The sequence below is a fragment of the Schistocerca piceifrons genome, chromosome 7 (assembly GCF_021461385.2).
Source record: "Schistocerca piceifrons isolate TAMUIC-IGC-003096 chromosome 7, iqSchPice1.1, whole genome shotgun sequence".
NCBI lineage: Eukaryota > Metazoa > Arthropoda > Insecta > Orthoptera > Acrididae > Schistocerca > Schistocerca piceifrons.
The window spans coordinates 78,486,131-78,508,489 of record NC_060144.1 but is presented as its reverse complement, the minus strand read 5'-3'; the positions used below and the strand labels follow the sequence as shown (position 1 = coordinate 78,508,489).

Here is a 22,359-nt window from a genome sequence, read left to right as displayed (position 1 = left end):
GAGATAGGCCTCTACATCCTTACATTTGTCCTCTAGCCATCCCTGCTTAGCCATTTTGCACTTCCTGTCGATCTCATTTTTGAGATGTTTGTATTCCTTTATGCCTGTTTCACTTACTGCATTTTTATATTTTCTCCTTTCATCAATTAAATTCAATATATCTTCTGTTACCCAAGGATTTCTACTAGCCCTCGTCTTTTTACCTACTTGATCCTCTGCTGCCTTCACTACTTCATCCCTCAAAGCTACCCATTCTTCTTCTACTGTATTTATTTCCCCCATTCCTGTCAATTGCTCCCTTATGCTCTCCCTGAATCTCTGTACAACCTCCGGTTCTTTTAGTTTATCCAGGTCCCATCTCCTTAAATTCCCACCTTTTTGCAGTTTCTTCAGTTTTAATCTACAGGTCATAACCAATAGATTGTGGTCAGAGTCCACATCTGCCCCTGGAAATGTCTTACAATTTAAAACCTGGTTCCTAAATCTCTGTCTTACCATTATATAATCTATCTGATACCTTTTAGTACCTCCAGGGTTCTTCCATGTATACAACCTTCTTTCATGATTCTTAAACCAAGTGTTAGTTATGATTATGTTGTGCTCTGTGCAAAATTCTACCAGGCGGCTTCCTCTTTCATTTCTGTCCCCCAATCCATATTCACCTACTATGTTTCCTACACTCGAATTCCAGTCACCCATGACTATTAAATTTTCGTCTCCCTTCACAATCTGAATAATTTCTTTTATTTCATCATACATTTCTTCAATTTCTTCGTCATCTGCAGAGCTAGTTGGCATATAAACTTGTACTACTGTAGTAGGTGTGGGCTTCGTATCTATCTTGGCCACAATAATGCGTTCACTATGCTGTTTGTAGTAGCTTACCCGCATTCCTATTTTCCTATTCATTATTAAACCTACTCCTGCATTACCCCTATTTGATTGTGTGTTTATAACCCTGTAGTCACCTGACCAGAAGTCTTGTTCCTCCTGCCACCGAACTTCACTAATTCCCACTATATCTAACTTCAACCTATCCATTTCCCTTTTTAAATTTTCTAACCTACCTGCCCGATTAAGGGATCTGACATTCCACGCTCCGATCCGTAGAACGTCAGTTTTCTTTCTCCTGATAACGACATCCTCTTGAGTAGTCCCCGCCCGGAGATCCGAATGGGGGACTATTTTACCTTCGGAATATTTTACCCAAGAGGACGCCATCATCATGTAATCATACAGTAAAGCTGCATTAAGGTGTACCTCCGGTAATACTAGCCGTAGAAGTAAGCCCCTGTCATGAAACTAAAGGGCTCAAAACAACGCGCATTTTCATATACCAGAGAGATCTCTAAATCATTAACTTTAGTTTGTAGATATTTTAGATTATTTGAGGTCATCATCCTGTAAGTGGAAAGAAAGCAGGTGTTGACAGATGTGAAAATTACCGAACTATCAGTTTCATAAGTCACAGCTGCAAAATACTAACGTGAATTCGTTACAGACGAATGGAAAAACTGGTAGAAGCCGACCTCGGGGAAGATCAGTTTGGATTCCGTAGAAATGTTGGAACACGTGAGGCAATACTGACCCTAAGACTTGTCGTAGAAAATAGATTAAGGAAAGGCGAACCTACGTTTCTAGCATTTGTAGACTTAGAGAAAGCTTTTGACAATGTTGACTGGAATACTCTCTTTCAAATTCTGAAGGTGGCAGGGGTAAAATACAGGGAGCAAAAGGCTATTTACAATTTGTACAGAAACCAGATGGCAGTTATAAGAGCCGAGGGGCATGAAAGGGAAGCAGCGGTTGGGAAGGGAGTGAGACAGGGTTGTAGCCTCTCCCCGATGTTATTCAATCTACACTCCTGGAAATTGAAATAAGAACACCGTGAATTCATTGTCCCAGGAAGGGGAAACTTTATTGACATGTTCCTGGGGTCAGATACATCACATGATCACACTGACAGAACCACAGGCACATAGACACAGGCAACAGAGCATGCACAATGTCGGCACTAGTACAGTGTATATCCACCTTTCGCAGCAATGCAGGCTGCTATTCTCCCATGGAGACGATCGTAGAGATGCTGGATGTAGTCCTGTGGAACGGCTTGCCATGCCATTTCCACCTGGCGCCTCAGTTGGACCAGCGTTCGTGCTGGACGTGCAGACCGCGTGAGACGACGCTTCATCCAGTCCCAAACATGCTCAATGGGGGACAGATCCGGAGATCTTGCTGGCCAGGGTAGTTGACTTACACCTTCTAGAGCACGTTGGGTGGCACGGGATACATGAGGACGTGCATTGTCGTGTTGGAACAGCAAGTTCCCTTGCCGGTCTAGGAATGGTAGAACGATGGGTTCGATGACGGTTTGGATGTACCGTGCACTATTCAGTGTCCCCTCGACGATCACCAGTGGTGTACGGCCAGTGTAGGAGATCGCTCCCCACACCATGATGCCGGGTGTTGGCCCTGTGTGCCTCGGTCGTATGCAGTCCTGATTGTGGCGCTCACCTGCACGGCGCCAAACACGCATACGACCATCATTGGCACCAAGGCAGAAGCGACTCTCATCGCTGAAGACGACACGTCTCCATTCGTCCCTCCATTCACGCCTGTCGCGACACCACTGGAGGCGGGCTGCACGATGTTGGGGCGTGAGCGGAAGACGGCCTAACGGTGTGCGGGACCGTAGCCCAGCTTCATGGAGACGGTTGCGAATGGTCCTCGCCGATACCCCAGGAGCAACAGTGTCCCTAATTTGCTGGGAAGTGGCGGTGCGGTCCCCTACGGTAATGCGTAGGATCCTACGGTCTTGGCGTGCATCCGTGCGTCGCTGCGGTCCGGTGCCAGGTCGACGGGCACGTGCACCTTCCGCCGACCACTGGCGACAACATCGATGTACTGTGGAGACCTCACGCCCCACGTGTTGAGCAATTCGGCGGTACGTTCACCCGGCCTCCCGCATGCCCACTATACGCCCTCGCTCAAAGTCCGTCAACTGCACATACGGTTCACGTCCACGCTGTCGCGGCATGCTACCAGTGTTAAAGACTGCGATGGAGCTCCGTATGCCACGGCAAACTGGCTGACACTGACGGCGGCGGTGCACAAATGCTGCGCAGCTAGCGCCATTCGACGGCCAACACCGCGGTTCCTGGTGTGTCTGCTGTGCCGTGCGTGTGATCATTGCTTGTACAGCCCTCTCGCAGTGTCCGGAGCAAGTATGGTGGGTCTGACACACCGGTGTCAATGTGTTCTTTTTTCCATTTCCAGGAGTGTATATCTTGAGCAAGCAGTAAAGGAAACAAGAGAAAAATTCGGAGTAGGTATTAAAATCCATGGAGAAGAAATAAAAACTTTGAGGTTCGCCGAAGACATTGTAATTCTGTCAGAGACAGCAAAGGACTTGAAAGAGCAGTTGAACGAAATGGGCAGTGTCTTGAAAGGAGGATATAAGATGAACATCAACAAAAGCAGAACGAGGGTAATGGAATGTAGTCGAATTAAGTCGGGTGCTGCTGAGGGAATTAGATTAGGAAATGAGACACTTAAAGTAGTAAAGGAATTTTGCCATTTGGGGAGCAAAATAACTGATGATGGTCGAAGTAGAGAGGATATAAAATGTAGACTGGCTATGGCAAGGAAAGCGTTCTGAAGAAGAGAAATTTGTTAACATCGAGTACCAGGTTGAGATTCATTGGGAGAGTCCTTAGAAAATGTAGTCCATCAACAAAGGAGGTGGCTTACAAAACACTCGTTCGACCTATACCTGAGTATTGCTCATCAGTGTGGGATCCGTACCGGATCGGGTTGACGGAGGAGATAGAGAAGATCCAAAGAACAGCCGCGCGTTTCATCACAGGGTTATTTGGTAACCGTGATAGCGTTACGGAGATGTTTAACAAACTCAAGTGGCAGACTCTGCAAGAGAGGCGCTCTGCATCGCGGTGTAGCTTGCTCGCCAGGTTTCGAGAGGGTGCGTTTCTGGATGAGGTATCGAATATATTGCTTCCCGCTACTTATACCTCCCGAGGAGATCACGAATGTAAAATTAGAGAGATTAGAGCGCACACGGAGGCTTTCCGGCAGTCGTTCTTCCCGCGAACCATACGCGAGTGGAACAGGAAAGGGAGGTAATGACAGTGGCACGTAAAGTGCCCTCCGCCACACACCGTTGAGTGGCTTGCAGAGTATAAATGTAGATGTAGATGGAGATGTATGGAAGTGAAACATGGACGATAAATAGTTTGGACAAGAAGAGAATAGAAACTTTCGAAATGTGGTGCTACAGAAGAATGCTGAAGATCAGATGGGTAGATCACATTACTAATGAGGAGGTATTGAATATTGAATAGAATTGGGGCGAAAAGGAGTTTGTGGCACAACTTGACTAGAAGATGGGATCGGTTGGTAGGACATGTTCTGAGGCATCAAGGGATCACAAATTTAGCATTGGAGGGCAGCGTGGAGGGTAAAAATCGTAGAGGGAGACCAAGAGATGAATACACTAAGCAGATTCAGAAGGTTGTAGGTTGCAGTTAAGTACTGGGACATGAAGAAGCTTGCACAGGAGAGAGTAGCATGGAGAGCTGTATCAAACCAGTCTCTGGACTGAAGACCACAACAACAACAACAAGTGGTGGAAGAAGAGAGATGAACTACTTTCGCAAATTCTCATATGCTCTCGTCATCTTATACTGAAATTGCGCCCTGCCTTCGTATATAAAATTTATTGCAGTCGTGACATTCGATTTTATATGTGCGTGGGCTTGTCTCTATAGGTAGTTTTGCTCTTACTGAATGAAGACTGTGGCTAATATTGTTGTTCGTTCCATATGTATATTGGATACTTGTGTTGTTCGTTAGTATGTTTAATATGTGTGCTGTTGTGGCTGAATATGTTATAAATATATATATATATATATATATATATATATATATATATATATATATATATATTGGTTAGTCCTTTTTTGGTGCCTCTGTGAATAACTTTATGACCTTGTGTATTATTTATTGGGCAGGTGTAGTTTTTCTTTTGTATATTTGCATTAGTATACCTGGATTGAAACCATTTTGTTACGCTATACATCGCAATGTGTCGAGTTCTTCTTGTATGTAAAAGTGGTTTAATGGTAGATTTTGTACTCTGTTGGTCATGGCTTGGAAGTATTCCTCCTTGTGTGCCTCTGGGTGGCGTACTTCCAAGCTGTCTCGACGGGGGAAAAGGGTCTCTCTGTGATCGTTTCCGAACGCAGTTGTAGATGGCATCGAGTCTGCATTGTTGCGGCGTAAAGTCAAGCGCCGGGGCGCGAGTCGGAAACGAGAGGGCGGAGGGGGCTGCGGAGAAGTCGTCAGCCAACTGCACGCTGACCGACCCCTCTCCAGGACGACAATGCGGCGGCAGCGGCCCCTATGCGAGGAGGACATAAGTTATGCGACCGACTGGTCGCGGCCCACTTCATCTGGAACATCAACATTAGCCACTTCAACATTACCGACTTAGGAATAGCATATACCAAAGAATAATTTTGTCTGTCGCCCTTTGCTTACGACTCATCAGTGTAAATGAAAAGTTAAGTATTGTCATTATTTCCCGTAATAAAACTCATTAATGTGATTTGCTTAAATTGTCTAGCGATCCGAGAAAGGCGGTCTCCTATACCCCCATAGTTGACGACTAGGCAGGATTCAACATGCATGACACGCGAATTTTTTAGTGGACGCCAGCGCAGGACTTTAAATTTTCCTTGTACAGTGCAGTGGCGACTTGGGTATATCCCGCGAGTATCTGGAACAATGAACTTTACTTCTGCTAATTATAAAATGCTAGAACTTTATTACTATATTGGGGGGGGGGGGGGTGGAACTAATTGGACTGCTGGATTTAAAACAAATCAAATGGCTCTGAGCACTATGGGACTTAACTTCTGAGGTCATCAGTCCCCTAGAACTTAGAACTAATTAAACCTAACTAAACTAAGGAAATCACACACATCCATGCCCGAGGCAGGATTCGAACCTGCGACCGTACGGGTCGCGCGGTTCCAGACGAATCTGAAACAGCTTCAACGAATCTGGAACTTTGAATAATTTAATTTAGGTACGGTGACTTGATTACTTGCTTATTTTTTCTAGCTCCTTCAGAACGTAGCCGGCCGCGGTGGCCGAGCGGTTCTAGGCGCTTCAGTCCGGAACCGCGCGACTGCTACGTTCGCTGGTTCGAATCCTCCCTCAGGCATAGATGTGTGTGATGTCCTTAGTTAGGTTTAAGTGGTTCTAAGTTCTAGGGGACTGATGACCTCAGATGTTAAGTCCCATAGTGCTCAGAGCCATTTGAGCGATTTGAATCAACACCTAACGTTATCTGGAACTTTTCAAGTTTAAGCTGACCAAGCAAAGCAGTCTGTGGGCAACACCGCTCGAAGGCGAGCGCGCGACGCCCCGGCTGGCTGATTTCAATGATAAAACTCGGAAACGGCGCAACCTACCGGACTTTTTTCTTCATTTTTATTTCTTAGTACACCCTGCCCTGCAATATCCCGGCAAGCGTTTCAGACATTTTTGTCGACCCTGTGTAAAGACAATATACGAAATTTCTGGCTTCCACTTGAGCTGTCTTTATAGTTACCAGTGTTTATCTCAGAAGTTCCTCGCAGACAAGGATAACGAATGTGTATAGCTTCATACCACGATGGTTTAACAAGAATATTCTGTACTGATTACTACTATTATTTTTATTTCAACGTGTGTCTGACAACAATACTCTACGTAAATCCATAACTTAACAGCTGATGTGAACAAATAACGATCTAAACAATGCTTTCATTTTATGAATATATGTTTATTGGTGTATATACAAAAATCCAATAAGGAATTTACTTTACACTACGTGATCGAAAGTATCCGGACACCCTCAAAAACATACGTTTTTCATAATAGGTGCATTATGCTGCCACCTGCTGCCAGGTACTCCTTATCAGCGACCTCAGTACACATTAGATATTGTGAGAGAGCAGAATGGGACTCTCCGCGGCCCTCACGGACTTCGAACGTGGTCACTTGCGTCATACGTCTCTACGAGAGATTTTGACACTCCTAAACATCCCTAGGTCTACTGTTTCCGATGTGATGGTGAAGTGGAAACGTGGAGGGAGGCATACAGCACAAAAACGTACTGGCGGACCTCGTCTGTTGACTGACAGAGAAATGGTTCAAATGGCTCTGAGCACTATGGGACTTAACTTCTGAGGTCATCAGTCTCCTAGAACTTAGAACTACTTAAACCTAACTAAGGAATCACACACATAAGTGCCCGAGGCAGGATTCGAACCTGCGACTGTAGCGATCGCTCGGTTCCAGACTGAAGCGCCTAGAACCGCTCGGCCACAACGGCCGGGTGTGACTGACTGAGACGGCCGACAGTTGAAGAGGGTCGTAATGTGTATTAGGCAGACATCTATCCAGAGTAAATTTGGATTTCATTGTGGAGGGTCTGCTCATAAGCCACACATCATGCCAGTAAATGCCAAACGACGCTTCGCTTGGTGTAAGGAACGTAAACATTGGACGATTGAACAGTGAAAAAGCGCTGTGTGGAGTGACGAATCACGGTACACAATGTAGCGATCGGATGGCAGGGTGCGGGTACGGCAAATGCCCCGTGAATGTCATCTGCCAGTGTGTGTAGTGCCAACAGTAAAATTCGGTGGTGTTATGGTGTTTTGCGTGGCACTATCACACCACAGGCCTACATTCATGTTTTAAGCACATTCTTGCTTCTCACTGTCTAAGAGCAATTCGGGGATGGCGATTGCATCTTTCAACACGATCGAGCATCTCTTCATACATGAGAATAACGTCCCTGTAATGGACTGGCCTGCACACAGTCCTGACCTGAATCCTATACAACATCTTTGGGATGTTTTGGAACGCCAACATCGTAGCAGGCCTCACTGACCGACATTGATACCTCTCCTCCGTGCAGCACCCATGAAGAATGGGCTGCCAGTCCTCAAGAAACCTTCCAGCACCTGATTGAAATTATGCCTGCAAGAGTGGGCCAACACCGTAATCATTTCCAGCATTACCGATGGCGGGCGCCACGAACTTGTAAGTCATTTTCAGCCAGGTGTCCCGATACGTTTGATCGCATACTGTGCTTGATCTAACCTCAGTTAGCATTACTGAAAGTCGCCCATCTGGCGGAAGGTCTTGCACAGCTTACTTACCCCACCGCCGACACTGATGACGCCCGAGTCTCTGCTCTTGGATGGGGATATTCCAGCTTCACCTGACGTTACGATACTCGTGAAATAATGATTCACTCCAAAGAAGTCGGATGAACCTACAACAGAGTTTTATTTCTGCTATGAATAAACATTTCGGAAGAGAGCGTTTCCTTGAGGGGTACATATATTAGCATTCAGTTAAAGCTAGAATCTATGTTCATTATGCTTAACACTCTGTGAGGTAGTCTGCACTTTGTACCTGCACAGCGAGTGAACTAATGTGTGCGAACTTAGCTTACCACTTAGCGCGCAAATGAACAAATCATCTGAACTGCTTTCTCAAACCCATGGTGTTAAACAGAAATTCTATATAAGTATGGCCCTGTAAAGCAGCTAATATCAGGTGCGGATCATAACAAAATTCATTAGAAATGCTGCTGTCACGTAATTAGGATGCATGAATTAATAAAAGTGGAAGTTTGAGGACTATTCTAGAAATACAAAACAGCTATTCCCTTTTTTTCTACATATAATTTATCAACTGTGCTTTGAGGGGTCAAATGGTACACAACAATCATGTTCAATTACTTTTGACAATAACCAAATATTTAACTCTTGGAGATTTGAACTGACGATTATTAAAATATTTATCTCTATATATGAAAAAAAATTTATCACATGAAAGAATGATTAGCTCATTTAATCTGCAATGTCGTAGCTGGTCAATGCACTGAGTTGGAGGAGAATAAATTTACTTTTTGAACCAATGAAAAAACTCCCATGTACTCAATGTGAGGTTAGGTTAGTATCCTAGCTTTTGATATTCAATGGTCAAAGTGTACGCAGGTTGGAGTGAGCAAAATCTCGACTCAGCATTTACTGTGGCCTAATGTGTGATGCTACTTTACCAAGCGGCATCTGCAACAGTGTTGTCTCTGTGGTGGATCTGAAACGCTAATTCCCTGCTCTGGCTTTGATTCAATTCGATCAGTCTCAACATTACTGCATTCCGTAGAACGTTAATTTTTCCCTAGTCGCAATAATGGCAATTGCACACTCGCTAAGGGTTGGAGCGACGCCCACAATTTCTTTGCCCGCAAAAATTACTGCAGGAATAATTAACTAACTCTTTGCTATCTGTTGCTACGATAGCAAATCTCTCAACGCCCTCGCTATTTTCCATACACTTGTGCAATCCGCTGCGAGACGAGAGAGATATCTAGAAATTTTAGTTCTCAAAATGCTTTTATATAATAAGGGTGTCTCCATCGTGTCGCGTCTGCGTCGCCCAGTATGGCTTCAGCCAATCGCCGTCTCGTTAGAGGTTAATTTTATTTTTCTTGCCGTATCGCAGCCTAGCCCTGTTAAAGCCGTCCACCCACTTATCCTTGGTCCCTGCCGTATTTACGTTAAAAGGAATAATGTATTGTTCTGGCCTTCTCCCTCTTTGCACTAAAGCTCGTCGTTCTCTTGTTAAGTGGTGATTCCGATGCCATTACACACCTGCTCGGTTCGTCTCCAAAATGCATTTCACTTTAACTTGTTTATTTATGCACCTGTTCATATTGATAGATATTGTTTTGTTACTGAAGTTAAAATCTTCTGGGTTATTAGGACGCGTCATGTTTCTTCTAAAATGTTCGACGTTTCGACCCCTCTGCTGGGATCTCCCTCGGGATATTTTTGTGTCCACTACTGCTAGAACACTGTCTAAGACGAGTGTCGCGTCTACGTATAAAGGGGAAGTTTTCTGGCGTTCGGGCTGGAGAAGTGATAGCATTGGTGAAAATTCAAATGGCTACCATTGGTGGGCCATTGTCATAGGCTAATATTCCGGCTCTGATGCAGAAGAAGGGGCGTTGGTAGCTCATCTCCTGTGGATACCATTGGCGGTCCATCGTCATTGGATAGAAAGGCACTATTCCACACTTATGCTGGAGAAGGGTTGTTGGTTGAAATGCCTGCTACCACTATTCGTTGGTCGTCATGAGTGGCTAGATTCGAAACGGACAGATCAAGAGAGGGGCAATGTTTACCCAAAATATTATTGTCCGCCGAGGTGACTTGCAGTGCGTTGTTTGTGCTGCTCACAGACCACGGCCGCGTATTTACTTCCTTACATATTGTTTTGTTAATTTTCGGTACTTGAGATTACTGCAATTAGCTTTTGTTGATATAATATGATTATTATTTTCTGAAGATCTCAAGCTGTATCGTACTGTCATTATGGATCAAGCTCATGTAAGGTCTGTAAAATCCAGATGCCTTACAACTCGTATAGTATTAGGCGGTTACAGTAATGCGCCATCAGTTCACACAATAATCATGTCAGTTTTAAGACAACATGAGTAATACTAAATGTTGGCAAAAAATATACGTACCATCAACAATGAATACATCAAGTTAATTCTGATTTTTTTTTTTTTTTTTTTTTTTTGCTTATGATGTTGACTGCATCTACAGCTAATTGATATGGTAAGTACAGTTGATTCTTAATCATTTTAAATTATATTAAATTAAGCAGTTGCAGACATATTTACAATGAATTTTTTCTGTATAAATAAGCTGCGATAACCTGATCTCAAAATATTTAGAATAATTCAAAACATATGTAACGTAACACTGTAATAGAGTCGGAGAAAGAAAATCCCTAGCAATTGGCACCGCTGTTGTCAGGTTTCGACTATAAAACGCAAATGCAACAGGCGAAAACAGTAGCCACATGTACATTGAGGCGCAAAAAACTGATAAGCAAAACCCTATGACCACTGCACATAGGACGTTTGACGCCGCCTGGGGGCGTTTTGGGGACGTAACGTGGTAATAAAGGTATATAATCTGAGTAGACACGGATGGGGATCGCCCTAGCGAAGATATGGGCTGCAAATGGGGAAATCCATTGAGATAAGCGACTTTGACAAAGTGCAGATAATTATTACGCAGAGCCTGTAAACTAGTATTTCTAAAACGTTGAGGCTGGTCGAATTTTTACGTGCTATTGTTGTGAGCATCTACGGAAAGAGGTGGAAGGACAGTGAAACTACCACTAGGCGCTAGATGGTCGGACGTCCAGGCATGTTTGCTCTGTAAAGTAGGATAGATGGCGATCTCCGGCATCTTTGCTGAAAAACCACAATGCTACTGCATGCAGAAGTGTTTTGGACCACATCGCTCATCGGACATTGTTGAACATGGAACTCCGCAACAGACCCACTCCCCCCCACCGTCCGTATTCACACGGTGACCCAATGACATCGTCAATTACGACTGCGCAGGGCACGGCACCGTTGGGATTCGACTGTCGACACGTGGACACGTGGACGCTCTTCGGGCGAAACCCATTTTGCTACCCTACGTCTCTGTGGAGACGTCCACAAACGCCGTCATCGAGGGAAACGACGGCTCGAAGCGTGCAGCGCGCCGCGGGAGCAGGCTGGTGGGATCAGTGGTATGCTATGGGACACATATCCTGCACTTGCGTGAGACCTGTGGTAGTACTCGAAGATGCGCTGACAGCTGCAAACCACCTGCATCCATTCATGCTTGGTGTCTTCCCCGACGGCGATGTCATCTTTCAGAGGAACAATTGTCCATGTCTCGGAACCAGAACTGTGCTACAGTGGTTTGAAGAGTATTATTGTGAACTGACGTTGATTTCTCGGTGACCAAATTCGGCTGATGTAAATCCTGTAGAACTCATTTGGGCCGCTATTGGACGCCATCACCACGTACGCAAATCAGCGGCCCGTTATTTACATAAATTACGTGACCTGTGCGTAGACATCTAATGCCACACGCCTCCACAAATCTAAAAACAAACTGTCGGATCCCTGCTAGTCAGAATCAGTGATGTATTTCTCTCGAAATACGGACAAAGAAGCTATTAAGTAGGTGGTCATAATGTTTTGGCTCATCATTGTAGAGTTGCGATGCAACTGAGGGCTATCCATAGAAACGTACACAAAATAGCGTTACGTGACAGATTGAGGTGGAAGTGCGAAGTAGCCACATCAAGGCCACGACAGCCGTCAAGGATTATCTTTCGACGACTCGCAGTAGACGAAATTATAACTGAACCCACTGTTTTTGCATTCTCCACTTGGCCCAGTACTCTTGCAATCACCATGATTACTCAGAGGACGAAGCTAAGTTCAACAGCCAAGAAAAATTGTGACTGTGAACGATTTTGAAGTGTCGTTATGATGTTATGTACCGTTCCAAAATTCCCTCAGGTGTAAAACTGGAAATAACCCTTAAAAGATGGGTTCCTGGCAGGAAAATAAACAGTGTGAGCTCTATGAAGTCATGTTCAACTCTAGGAGACTGGCATGACGTGGTGAAGCAGCTGAGTTGTGAGGGACCCATATCAGTTTGGACTTACACGAGACGTCAGATAAATTTGTAGGCAATAGAGTGCAGCGTCAAAGATTAGTGGCCTGCTTATGTCACGGGAGAGCATCGGAAGAACTTCTTCAGGAACCTACATATCGCTCCTACGGTAATCTTGAGGGGTTCCACTATCTGCTGCCTCCAGTATCTTATGAATGAACGGAGGAAGCCGGGTTCCCTTCCATTTGAGCCCACACAAGCAATATTGAATTCTACACGGAGTTGTTCGATCTCCAGCCCTTGTACGAGTACATGAAAGTAACTTCACTGATATAGTGCGCACTAGTCTTGTTATCCTTCGTATGGAATGGAACGACCTGCGCCTTATTCCTCCTGCATGCCACCCTCCGTCGGTACAACAATCTGCAAGAGACTGATGGTAGAGGAGGGACCATTTTCTTTGCATACCATTTTCAAACAAACCGTGTAGTACTTCAATGTTACCAGTTCCGCACGCATAACAACAGTGGTACAAGCAGAGAACGTATCGTTGACAATAACAAAGGGTATGTGATTCTGCGTCCCGTGACACTGCTAATAGCGAATTCATACAGGTACCATATAGCATTAGCAAAACAAAGTTTGTATTTGCTGGTGCATATTCCTGAGACATATTTTTGCTGGCAGTCAGTCTTCAGAGCCTTATAGACATCACGTATATGTAACTGATTTTCTGTCCATTCCAAATTTATCAATAAAGTTGTGACTTTGAAAATGCATCAAGGCTACATAGAGATCCATTTTATTTACTGCGTCACGAATTTCGTTACGAAACGCCATTACATACTTCACTTTTATACTTTATTTACAAAGCACGGAAAATGACCTTTCACTAATTCACAGATTTTTTTTCTTGGTGCTGCTATTTTCACGGCCGGCCGGAGTGGCCGCGCGGTTAAAGGCGCTTCAGTCTGGAACCGCACGACCGCTACGGTCGCAGGTTCGAATCCTGCCTCGGGCATGGATGTGTGTGATGTCCTTAGGTTAGTTAGGTTTAAGTAGTTCTAAGTTCTAGGGGACTTATGACCACAGCAGTTGAGTCCCATAGTGCTCAGAGCCATTTTTTTGCTATTTTCACAAAAACTAGTATGTGTGTTTTAAGCAATAGAATAGTATTTGTTCAACGCTTAATAGTTTCTCGACACTTGTTTCGAACACAAAAGTAAAAACTTCATGTGTTGGGTCTCATCCGAGATTTCATACTGCTGTTCAGCTGTTTTCAGAAACTCATGTTGACATTGTGACATTCTCTTGCAGCCCTCTACGTAAAGTTCATTAACCACAATTTATTCACGTCATCTTCCACATCAACGCTCGACAGTGCTCTATGAAAAATGATTGGAAGCTAACAAGGGATACTGGTGCATAGGACATTGGTCTCTCATTTTTTATGGTTCTCAACCAAATACTGGCAGAAACAATTTCTTCCAAAAGCTACCACCTGATGGCGAGTGGGCAAAGGGGGTTGGATGTTAGTGACTCGTTACGTGCAATAAAGATCCGCATGTGACAAATGTTAAGCACAAACTGTGCTTGAACTACATGAAAAATTTCCTTCTACATTTCTAAACGAAATAAGAAGAATGTGAAGAGTAAAAATAGTACGTACATTATTATATCTGATGCTCTGTTGAGGAAATCACAGCGTTAGTTCTGTACTGAGCATCGAGGGAAAATGGAGATGGTAAAACAGCACATGCTTACCCCTGATGTATGCGATCTCCTCTTGAGTGAAAGTTGGCAACCGTGATCGGGGTCGCCCCTCTGCTGCACTGTTTGCATCTACCCTCTGACGCACTACAGCTGGGTAGTCGCCGTCTTGACTGTAGATGGGATGTGCGTAGAGTCCAGCCTGATCAACACCAAGGAATATAGATCTTGAAATTTTGTAAACATGCCAAATATTGTCAACTATTATTTCAACCACAGAAAAAGATTTGTTTATGAAAAACCAAATGCTATGGTATCAGCAAAGAATTTTATGTGACATGACAGTTTATGTGCAACCAGTAGATAATCAGCTATTGGCAGTTAGTATGGTTTCCTCTACTGAAGTAAGATTCCAAGACTTTCAGCTGGAAACATTTTAAATTAATACATTATGCTGTGATATTCTTCTCAGGTTTGCAACCAGATCTTCAAGTCAAGCTGAGACGATATTTCAGCGCTTCACCAAGCTGTCATCTTCAGGTGAAATCCAGCTGATGCTGCTGTGCAACCAGTGTCCCTACATGGACCAGCATAGAGTAATCTGCACATCTGCCAAATGCTGTTAGTGCTGCCTCCACTGCAAAATATACAGTAGTCCTGTCAGATTATGAGGATCCCTGACAGTTGGCAGCGCTGTTACTGGCTTTCAGCTGCTTAGTGCTCATGCCTGCAGACGAAAACAATAGTCATCTGTAGAACTACGACGACACTGAGGCGCTCCATAGAGACGTTTACGAAGTCGCCTTATGGGATTGGTTGACTTAAGCGGACCCCACTGCAGCAGCTGCCAGCGATTCTCTTATGCCGATTCGTCTATAGCAGTGCTACCAGTCGTGAAGGCAAACAAAAACGAGGTATCACTACCACAACTCATCTTTAGATCCTTCTGTCAATGAAGCGCGTCGTGTTTTAATGAATGTCAGCACTAGGTCCCACGACTTGCTGGGAGTATACAGCCTTTGACCCAAAAATATGTTCACTAGCCAGACCAATTTCAATAGACTGTCGCAGAACACAGTTCGAGATAAGAGAAGTGGCAGCAATCATCTGAGTCACATTAAGTTTCATTGTCTTTCCCTTGGGTAAACAATGCTCTACCAAGCGGATTTTTTTGGGTTCTTGTAACATTGCGTGGTGGTACTGGTACATCCACCTGTACTCAACAGTAGGAATCTTACCACAGTGGCATGGAATCTTACAAAAACTGGACTTCTTTGACACCAAATCACCTGTATCAGAATCCAAAAAGACATTTACGATGGCTGGTGGGCGAAAGACAGTCTTGTTAAATTTCTTAAAATTCTCCGTATTTTAGCTGGTATGCTCCCAGTATATGGTAGGAAAGCAACTGATGTCGACTCACCTCGCTACAGTGAATATATGAACATGGAGGCATGACGGATCTGCCTCTCAGAGAATCTCTTCCACTTAAATACAGAATTTAGGAGTTCAATTTCCTGTGTAAAGCTCCCCGTGTGAGATATGGTATATGCTGTTTGTAGCAGCGACCCAAGAATCCCACTGCGTTGGTACCGTGTGTGATAGCTATACTGATCCAGATAGCGATCAGTATGCACAGGTTTCGAATATATACTATGTCTCAGAGTGTCATCATTCTGTTTGCAGACGAGAACGTCCAGGGATGGGAGCTTTCCACCAGTTTCCACATCCAGGGTTAAGGGAATTAAAGTGTTCCAAGGAACAATTAAGGACATCGGATCTATGTGGCCAAACTAGAAAAGGTCCTTAACATTTCTCTAGAAATATCTTGGTTTTAAGGTTGCTGCCCTCCATAAATTAATTAGAATGTGTGGGCCATAAGGTACTACCCGTAGCGAGTCCCATGATGCAACACTGAGGACTCCCTGCTGACCCATATGTAGGGGCCCCGGCTCCAGAGCAGCATTAGTTGGACGACACTCCGCAATACCAGCGTCTCCCCTGAATTCGACGCCCAGGTGGGCCGTTGAAATACTGAGTCAGCTTGCCGTGAAGATCCGGCTGCAGAAGCCAGAAGACCAAGTTATAACGCTGGGAAAGCTTATGAAATCACAATGTACAGGGTGGTTATAAGGTCTCGATCCATTTCTGATTGTAAGGAGTAACGGGTGTATTTATGTAATACATGATTATAATCATTTAATGTGATAGCATGGCCTGTTGTATTTTTCCAGGATAATCAAGAAGACTACTTATGATAGGAGAATGTGTGGCTGTTGTTAATGCATGATTGCGACATGCGTGATTGTGCAGTTTATCTTATCTAGTCCGCCCCCGGTAACTGAGTGGTCAGCGCGACAGACTGTCAATCCTAAGGGCCCGGGTTCGATTCCCGGCTGGGTCGGAGGTTTTCTCCGCTCAGGGACTGGGTGTTGTGTTGTCCTAATCATCATCATTTCATCCCCATCGACGCGCAAGTCGCCGAAGTGGCGTCAAATCGAAAGACTTGCACCAGACGAGCGGTCTACCCGACGGGAGGTCCTCGTCACACGACATTTCATTTCATTATCGTATCTGGAGGCTCAATAGGAGTTCACTAGAAAATTTCATAAACAAACACCAACGAGGGCAAACATCCGGTTATTTGTTAACAAATTCCAAAGAAATGGAAACCTTCCCAATGAATCACACTACGGGAGAATTCTAGTTCCCCAACAGACTATTCAGTTAATCAGAAAAGCAATCGAAATGTGTCCTAACGCATCAAAACGTCGTTTAAGCAAAGATTTAAACGTTGAATTTGACAGTTTAGACTTCACGCTAAAGAAATGCTTCACAAATTAGATAATGAAGATTATCCAGCTCTCAAAGCTTTGTGTTTTAATTTGACAGAAGGTGCACACAATGAACTTCTCATGGATCACAGTTTGTTTACTAATGGCGCCACATTCCACATCTTCGCAAAAGGTAACAAATACAGCTGCCGTTAATGGGTAAGGATCTACCTCAAGTTACCATCGAACGGGGAACGAGACACGAGTAAAGTGAATATGTGGTTTGAATTCACAAAGACTGTGATTTATGAACCCACCATGTTTGCAGAAGAGACAGTTACAGGACACATTCATCTTGATACGCTGGAACAACTCCTGTAACCTCAGTTCCAGCAAGAAAGCAATGCTGACACGGATGCAGCCCGTGATTTTGCTCTCATTGTAAGCGAGTACCTAAATCGAAGATTCACCTGAAGATGGAGAGGCAGAGGCTCAGCAAGGCTGTGGCCATCACGTTCATCTGATTCCGGACTCTTGGATTTCTCCCCTTGGTACTTCAGAGTGTATTCAAGTTAGGAGAGTTAACAAAAATATTGATCCTCCCACGTATGTGTCGCGAAAAGATCATCAACGTAAAATAAGAGAGATTCAAGTTCAAGTGCAGTCTTACCAATAATCGTTCTTTCAGTGAAACATTCGTGACTGGAACGTAAAAACGTGGGGGGGGGGGGGGTGTCGTGATAAAGAAAGTACACTCTGCCAAGCACCGCAGAGTGGCTTGCTGGGTACAGATGTAGATATAGATGTATGGTATGGTAGTCCATAATTAGAACTTGACAGCGACAGACTGAAAGTTCTGAACTGTCCTCGGGCATTTAGCCGAGTGACTATCCCAGAATATTTCAAAATAATTTTTCTCTCTGAAAGCCTGAAATAACACAACGGTCAACTTGTTTTCGAACTAGAAACACAGCTGTAGCAGATACCGTACTTACATCAAACTGTAGCTGTCGGTCTGCGGCTTCCAAGTCTTCTGTCGAATTTGATGCCGGTTCACTTCCCCCGATACTCAGCGTGATTCCTACGCTGCCTGAAACAGATTGCCATTTAGATAATCACTGAAATATACTATGCAGAAATTCTCGGCTTCGATCTCAGGTTATCACCAGGATTTTTTGTCTTACCATTTTCACTTTTTTCTCCTCTCGCAGTATTTGTTAAAGTGAAAAATATCTTTACGAGCCCCGTAGACGAATCCACTACTCCATGCTCGGAGTAAAGCTCAGACTGGTGCAGACCAAGTGTACAAAAGGCACAAGCTGGGAGAACAGACAAAGGCATGGAATTCATGGATTGTCTTGTCTGCAAATGTGGATCATGGACTGCGTCCAACAGCTTTGGAATTTGGTCTTCCGTCTTGCTCTCTATAAGATGTTGTTTGCCTCTATGTGCTTTTGTAGGCCCTCAGATCCAAGTCAATAAAGCCTTCAAACTATCCAAACACGCTTCGACTTTTGCGGCGGAGATAGTGGCAAGCACACAACTTCCTGCTTAAAAGATATTAATCGTGTGCTACTCACAGTGTCCTTAAAAATATTCACCACCAGAGATACAATAAAGCAACCAACACTTACAAACAGCGTATGCTAATGGAATATGTCCAGCTGCATCTACAGGGACTGTCCTCAATTCGAAATTGATATATATAGATCACCTGATTGCTTGTGATGTTTGGAGCCACAGAAAATGTCAGTGGCAAGAGATGTGGAATATGCCCCAACAAACGAAATGTGGAGATAATGCAGCATGACAACCTCAAGTTCCTTCAAGACCATTGTTTACGAGGACACACTTGGAGCGGTCAATGATTTCTACCATCATTCGACAGCACTTTATCCACGCATATTTTCTCTACATAGAAACTACTTTACCGGTTCTCATGTCTGTGAGTGTGATTCTGAGTTGGAAACTGATGTAAATCACTTCTTCCTCTCGTGTCTCAAATATGAATGTGGAAGACTGGTATTTTTGAAGACCCTGATGAATGTCAGATACCGTCTCAGTGAGCATCTTCTATTTTGCTTAGTAAAGACGTTCACCTTTATAAAGTGAAACATTTACTCTGCAGCAGAGCGCACCCTGGTATGAAACTTCCTGGCAGATTAGAGCTGTGTTGCGGACTGGGACCCGAATTTGGGGCCCTGGCCTTTTGCAGGCAAGTGTTCTTCCAACTGAACTACCCAAGCATGACTCGCGACCAGTCATCACAGCCTTGGCTGTTAATCTGCTTAAAAGTATAGGAAAAATGTTCAGGTTGTAATGGTAGTCATATTTTCATTAATGATTAAGATATTGTGTGAATTAATAATACAAAAATGCCTAATTTACTTATAATTCTATTTGTTAAAAAATTGTGACATCTTGAGCCTTTAAATCTGTAAATATACATTAATGTATTTTCTCCACATACATACAATGGTTTGATACGCATTTGAGAGACGTCTTTGTATGTATAGGCCAATATCTCCATTTTGCATGACGGAGTGTATACGTCTTTAGGAAGTCACGTGTTTATATCATTGTACAAAACGATCAATGGACGAATAAAACTGTTATTATTATTATTCTTGATTAAGATTATTATTATTCTTGAATAAGAACATGGATTTCCTATAACTCCCCACCAGTCATTAAAACTTAAACTAACAATAAAAGCCTTGTGATAACTGGGTGTTGTGTGCTGCCCTTAGGTTAGTTAGGTTTAAGTAGTTCTAAGTTCTAGGGGACTGATGACCATAGATGTTAAGTCCCATAGTGCTCAGAGCCATTTGAACCATTTTTGAACAATAAAATTTAGTTTAGGAGGATCCTAAAGATTTATTGGAGCTCATCTCCTTCTACTCCACTGATGAAATTCTTAGCAGAACCTCCTGATGTGTATATGGTACTAATTATATCAAACAATGAGTGTCGTGTACAACCAGAATTCTATTCAAATTCAGAGCAGTAATGCCATCCTTGTAAATATGAGTTGTAAAATGATTTTTATATTTCACATCTACATCTACATTTAAATACATATACGCAATCCACCATACGGTGCGTGGTGGAGGGTACCTCGTACCACAACTAGCATCTTCTCTCCCTGTTCCACTCCCAAACAGAACGAGGGAAAAATGACTGCCTATATGCCTCTGTACGAGGCCTAATCTCTCTTATCTTTGTGGTCTTTCCGCGAAATATAAGTTGGCGGCAGTAAAATTGTACTGCAGTCAGCCTCAAATGCTGGTTCTCTAAATTTCCTCAGTAGCGATTCACGAAAATAACGCCTCCTTTCCTCCAGAGACTCCCACCCGAGTTCCTGAAGCATTTTCGTAACACTCGCGTGATGATCAAACCTACCAGTAAGAAATCTAGCATCCCGCCTCTGAATTGCTTCTACACTCCTGGAAATTGAAATAAGAACACCGTGAATTCATTGTCCCAGGAAGGGGAAACTTTATTGACACATTCCTGGGGTCAGATACATCACATGATCACACTGACAGAACCACAGGCACATAGACACAGGCAACAGAGCATGCACAATGTCGGCACTAGTACAGTGTATATCCACCTTTCGCAGCAATGCAGGCTGCTATTCTCCCATGGAGACGATCGTAGAGATGCTGGATGTAGTCCTGTGGAACGGCTTGCCATGCCATTTCCACCTGGCGCCTCAGTTGGACCAGCGTTCGTGCTGGACGTGCAGACCGCGTGAGACGACGCTTCATCCAGTCCCAAACATGCTCAATGGGGGACAGATCCGGAGATCTTGCTGGCCAGGGTAGTTGACTTACACCTTCTAGAGCACGTTGGGTGGCACGGGATACATGCGGACGTGCATTGTCGTGTTGGAACAGCAAGTTCCCTTGCCGGTCTAGGAATGGTAGAACGATGGGTTCGATGACGGTTTGGATGTACCGTGCACTATTCAGTGTCCCCTCGACGATCACCAGTGGTGTACGGCCAGTGTAGGAGATCGCTCCCCACACCATGATGCCGGGTGTTGGCCCTGTGTGCCTCGGCCGTATGCAGTCCTGATTGTGGCGCTCACCTGCACGGCGCCAAACACGCATACGACCATCATTGGCACCAAGGCAGAAGCGACTCTCATCGCTGAAGACGACACGTCTCCATTCGTCCCTCCATTCACGCCTGTCGCGACACCACTGGAGGCGGGCTGCACGATGTTGGGGCGTGAGCGGAAGACGGCCTAACGGTGTGCGGGACCGTAGCCCAGCTTCATGGAGACGGTTGCGAATGGTCCTCGCCGATACCCCAGGAGCAACAGTGTCCCTAATTTGCTGGGAAGTGGCGGTGCGGTCCCCTACGGCACTGCGTAGGATCCTACGGTCTTGGCGTGCATCCGTGCGTCGCTGCGGTCCGGTCCCAGGTCGACGGGCACGTGCACCTTCCGCCGACCACTGGCGACAACATCGATGTACTGTGGAGCCCTCACGCCCCACGTGTTGAGCATTTCGGCGGTACGTCCACCCGGCCTCCCGCATGCCCACTATACGCCCTCGCTCAAAGTCCGTCAACTGCACATACGGTTCACGTCCACGCTGTCGCGGCATGCTATCAGTGTTAAAGACTGCGATGGAGCTCCGTATGCCACGGCAAACTGGCTGACACTGACGGCGGCGGTGCACAAATGCTGCGCAGCTAGCGCCATTCGACGGCCAACACCGCGGTTCCTGGTGTGTCCGCTGTGCCGTGCGTGTGATCATTGCTTGTACAGCCCTCTCGCAGTGTCCGGAGCAAGTATGGTGGGTCTGACACACCGGTGTCAATGTGTTCTTTTTTCCATTTCCAGGAGTGTATGTCCTCCCTCAATCCGACCTGATAGGGATCCCAAACGCTCGAGCAGTACTCAAGAATAGGTCGTATTAGTGTCTTATAAGCTGTCTCCTTTACAGGTGAACCACATCTTCCCAAAATTCTACCAATTAACCGAAGACGACTATCCGCGTTCCCCACAACTGCCATTACATGCTTGTCCCACTTCATATCGCTCTGCAATGTTACGCCCAAATATTTAATCGATGTGACTGTGTCAAGCGCTACACTACTAATGGAGTATTCCAACATTACGGGATTCATTTTCCTATTCATCTGCATTAATTTACATTTATCTATAGAGTTAGCTGCGATTCTTTACACCAATCAGAAATCCTGTCCAAGTCATCTTGTATCCTCCTACAGTCACTCAACGACGACACCTTCCTGTACATCACAGCATCATCAGCAAACAGCCGCACATTGCTATC

At 44.6% G+C, this 22,359-nt stretch overlaps 1 protein-coding gene across 1 annotated transcript in view; it reads right to left on the bottom strand.

The window, feature by feature from the left end:
• Positions 1 to 22,359, bottom strand: part of LOC124805442 (myrosinase 1-like) — a 48,999-nt gene that overhangs the window by 7,807 nt on the left and 18,833 nt on the right. The window contains exons 6-8 of the mRNA XM_047266004.1: positions 18,043 to 18,137; positions 14,328 to 14,475; positions 8,235 to 8,350 (exon numbers count right to left, since the gene is read on the bottom strand). Of these exons, the coding sequence (XP_047121960.1) occupies positions 8,235 to 8,350; positions 14,328 to 14,475; positions 18,043 to 18,137 (359 nt within the window). The remainder of the gene's footprint in view (positions 1 to 8,234; positions 8,351 to 14,327; positions 14,476 to 18,042; positions 18,138 to 22,359) is intronic.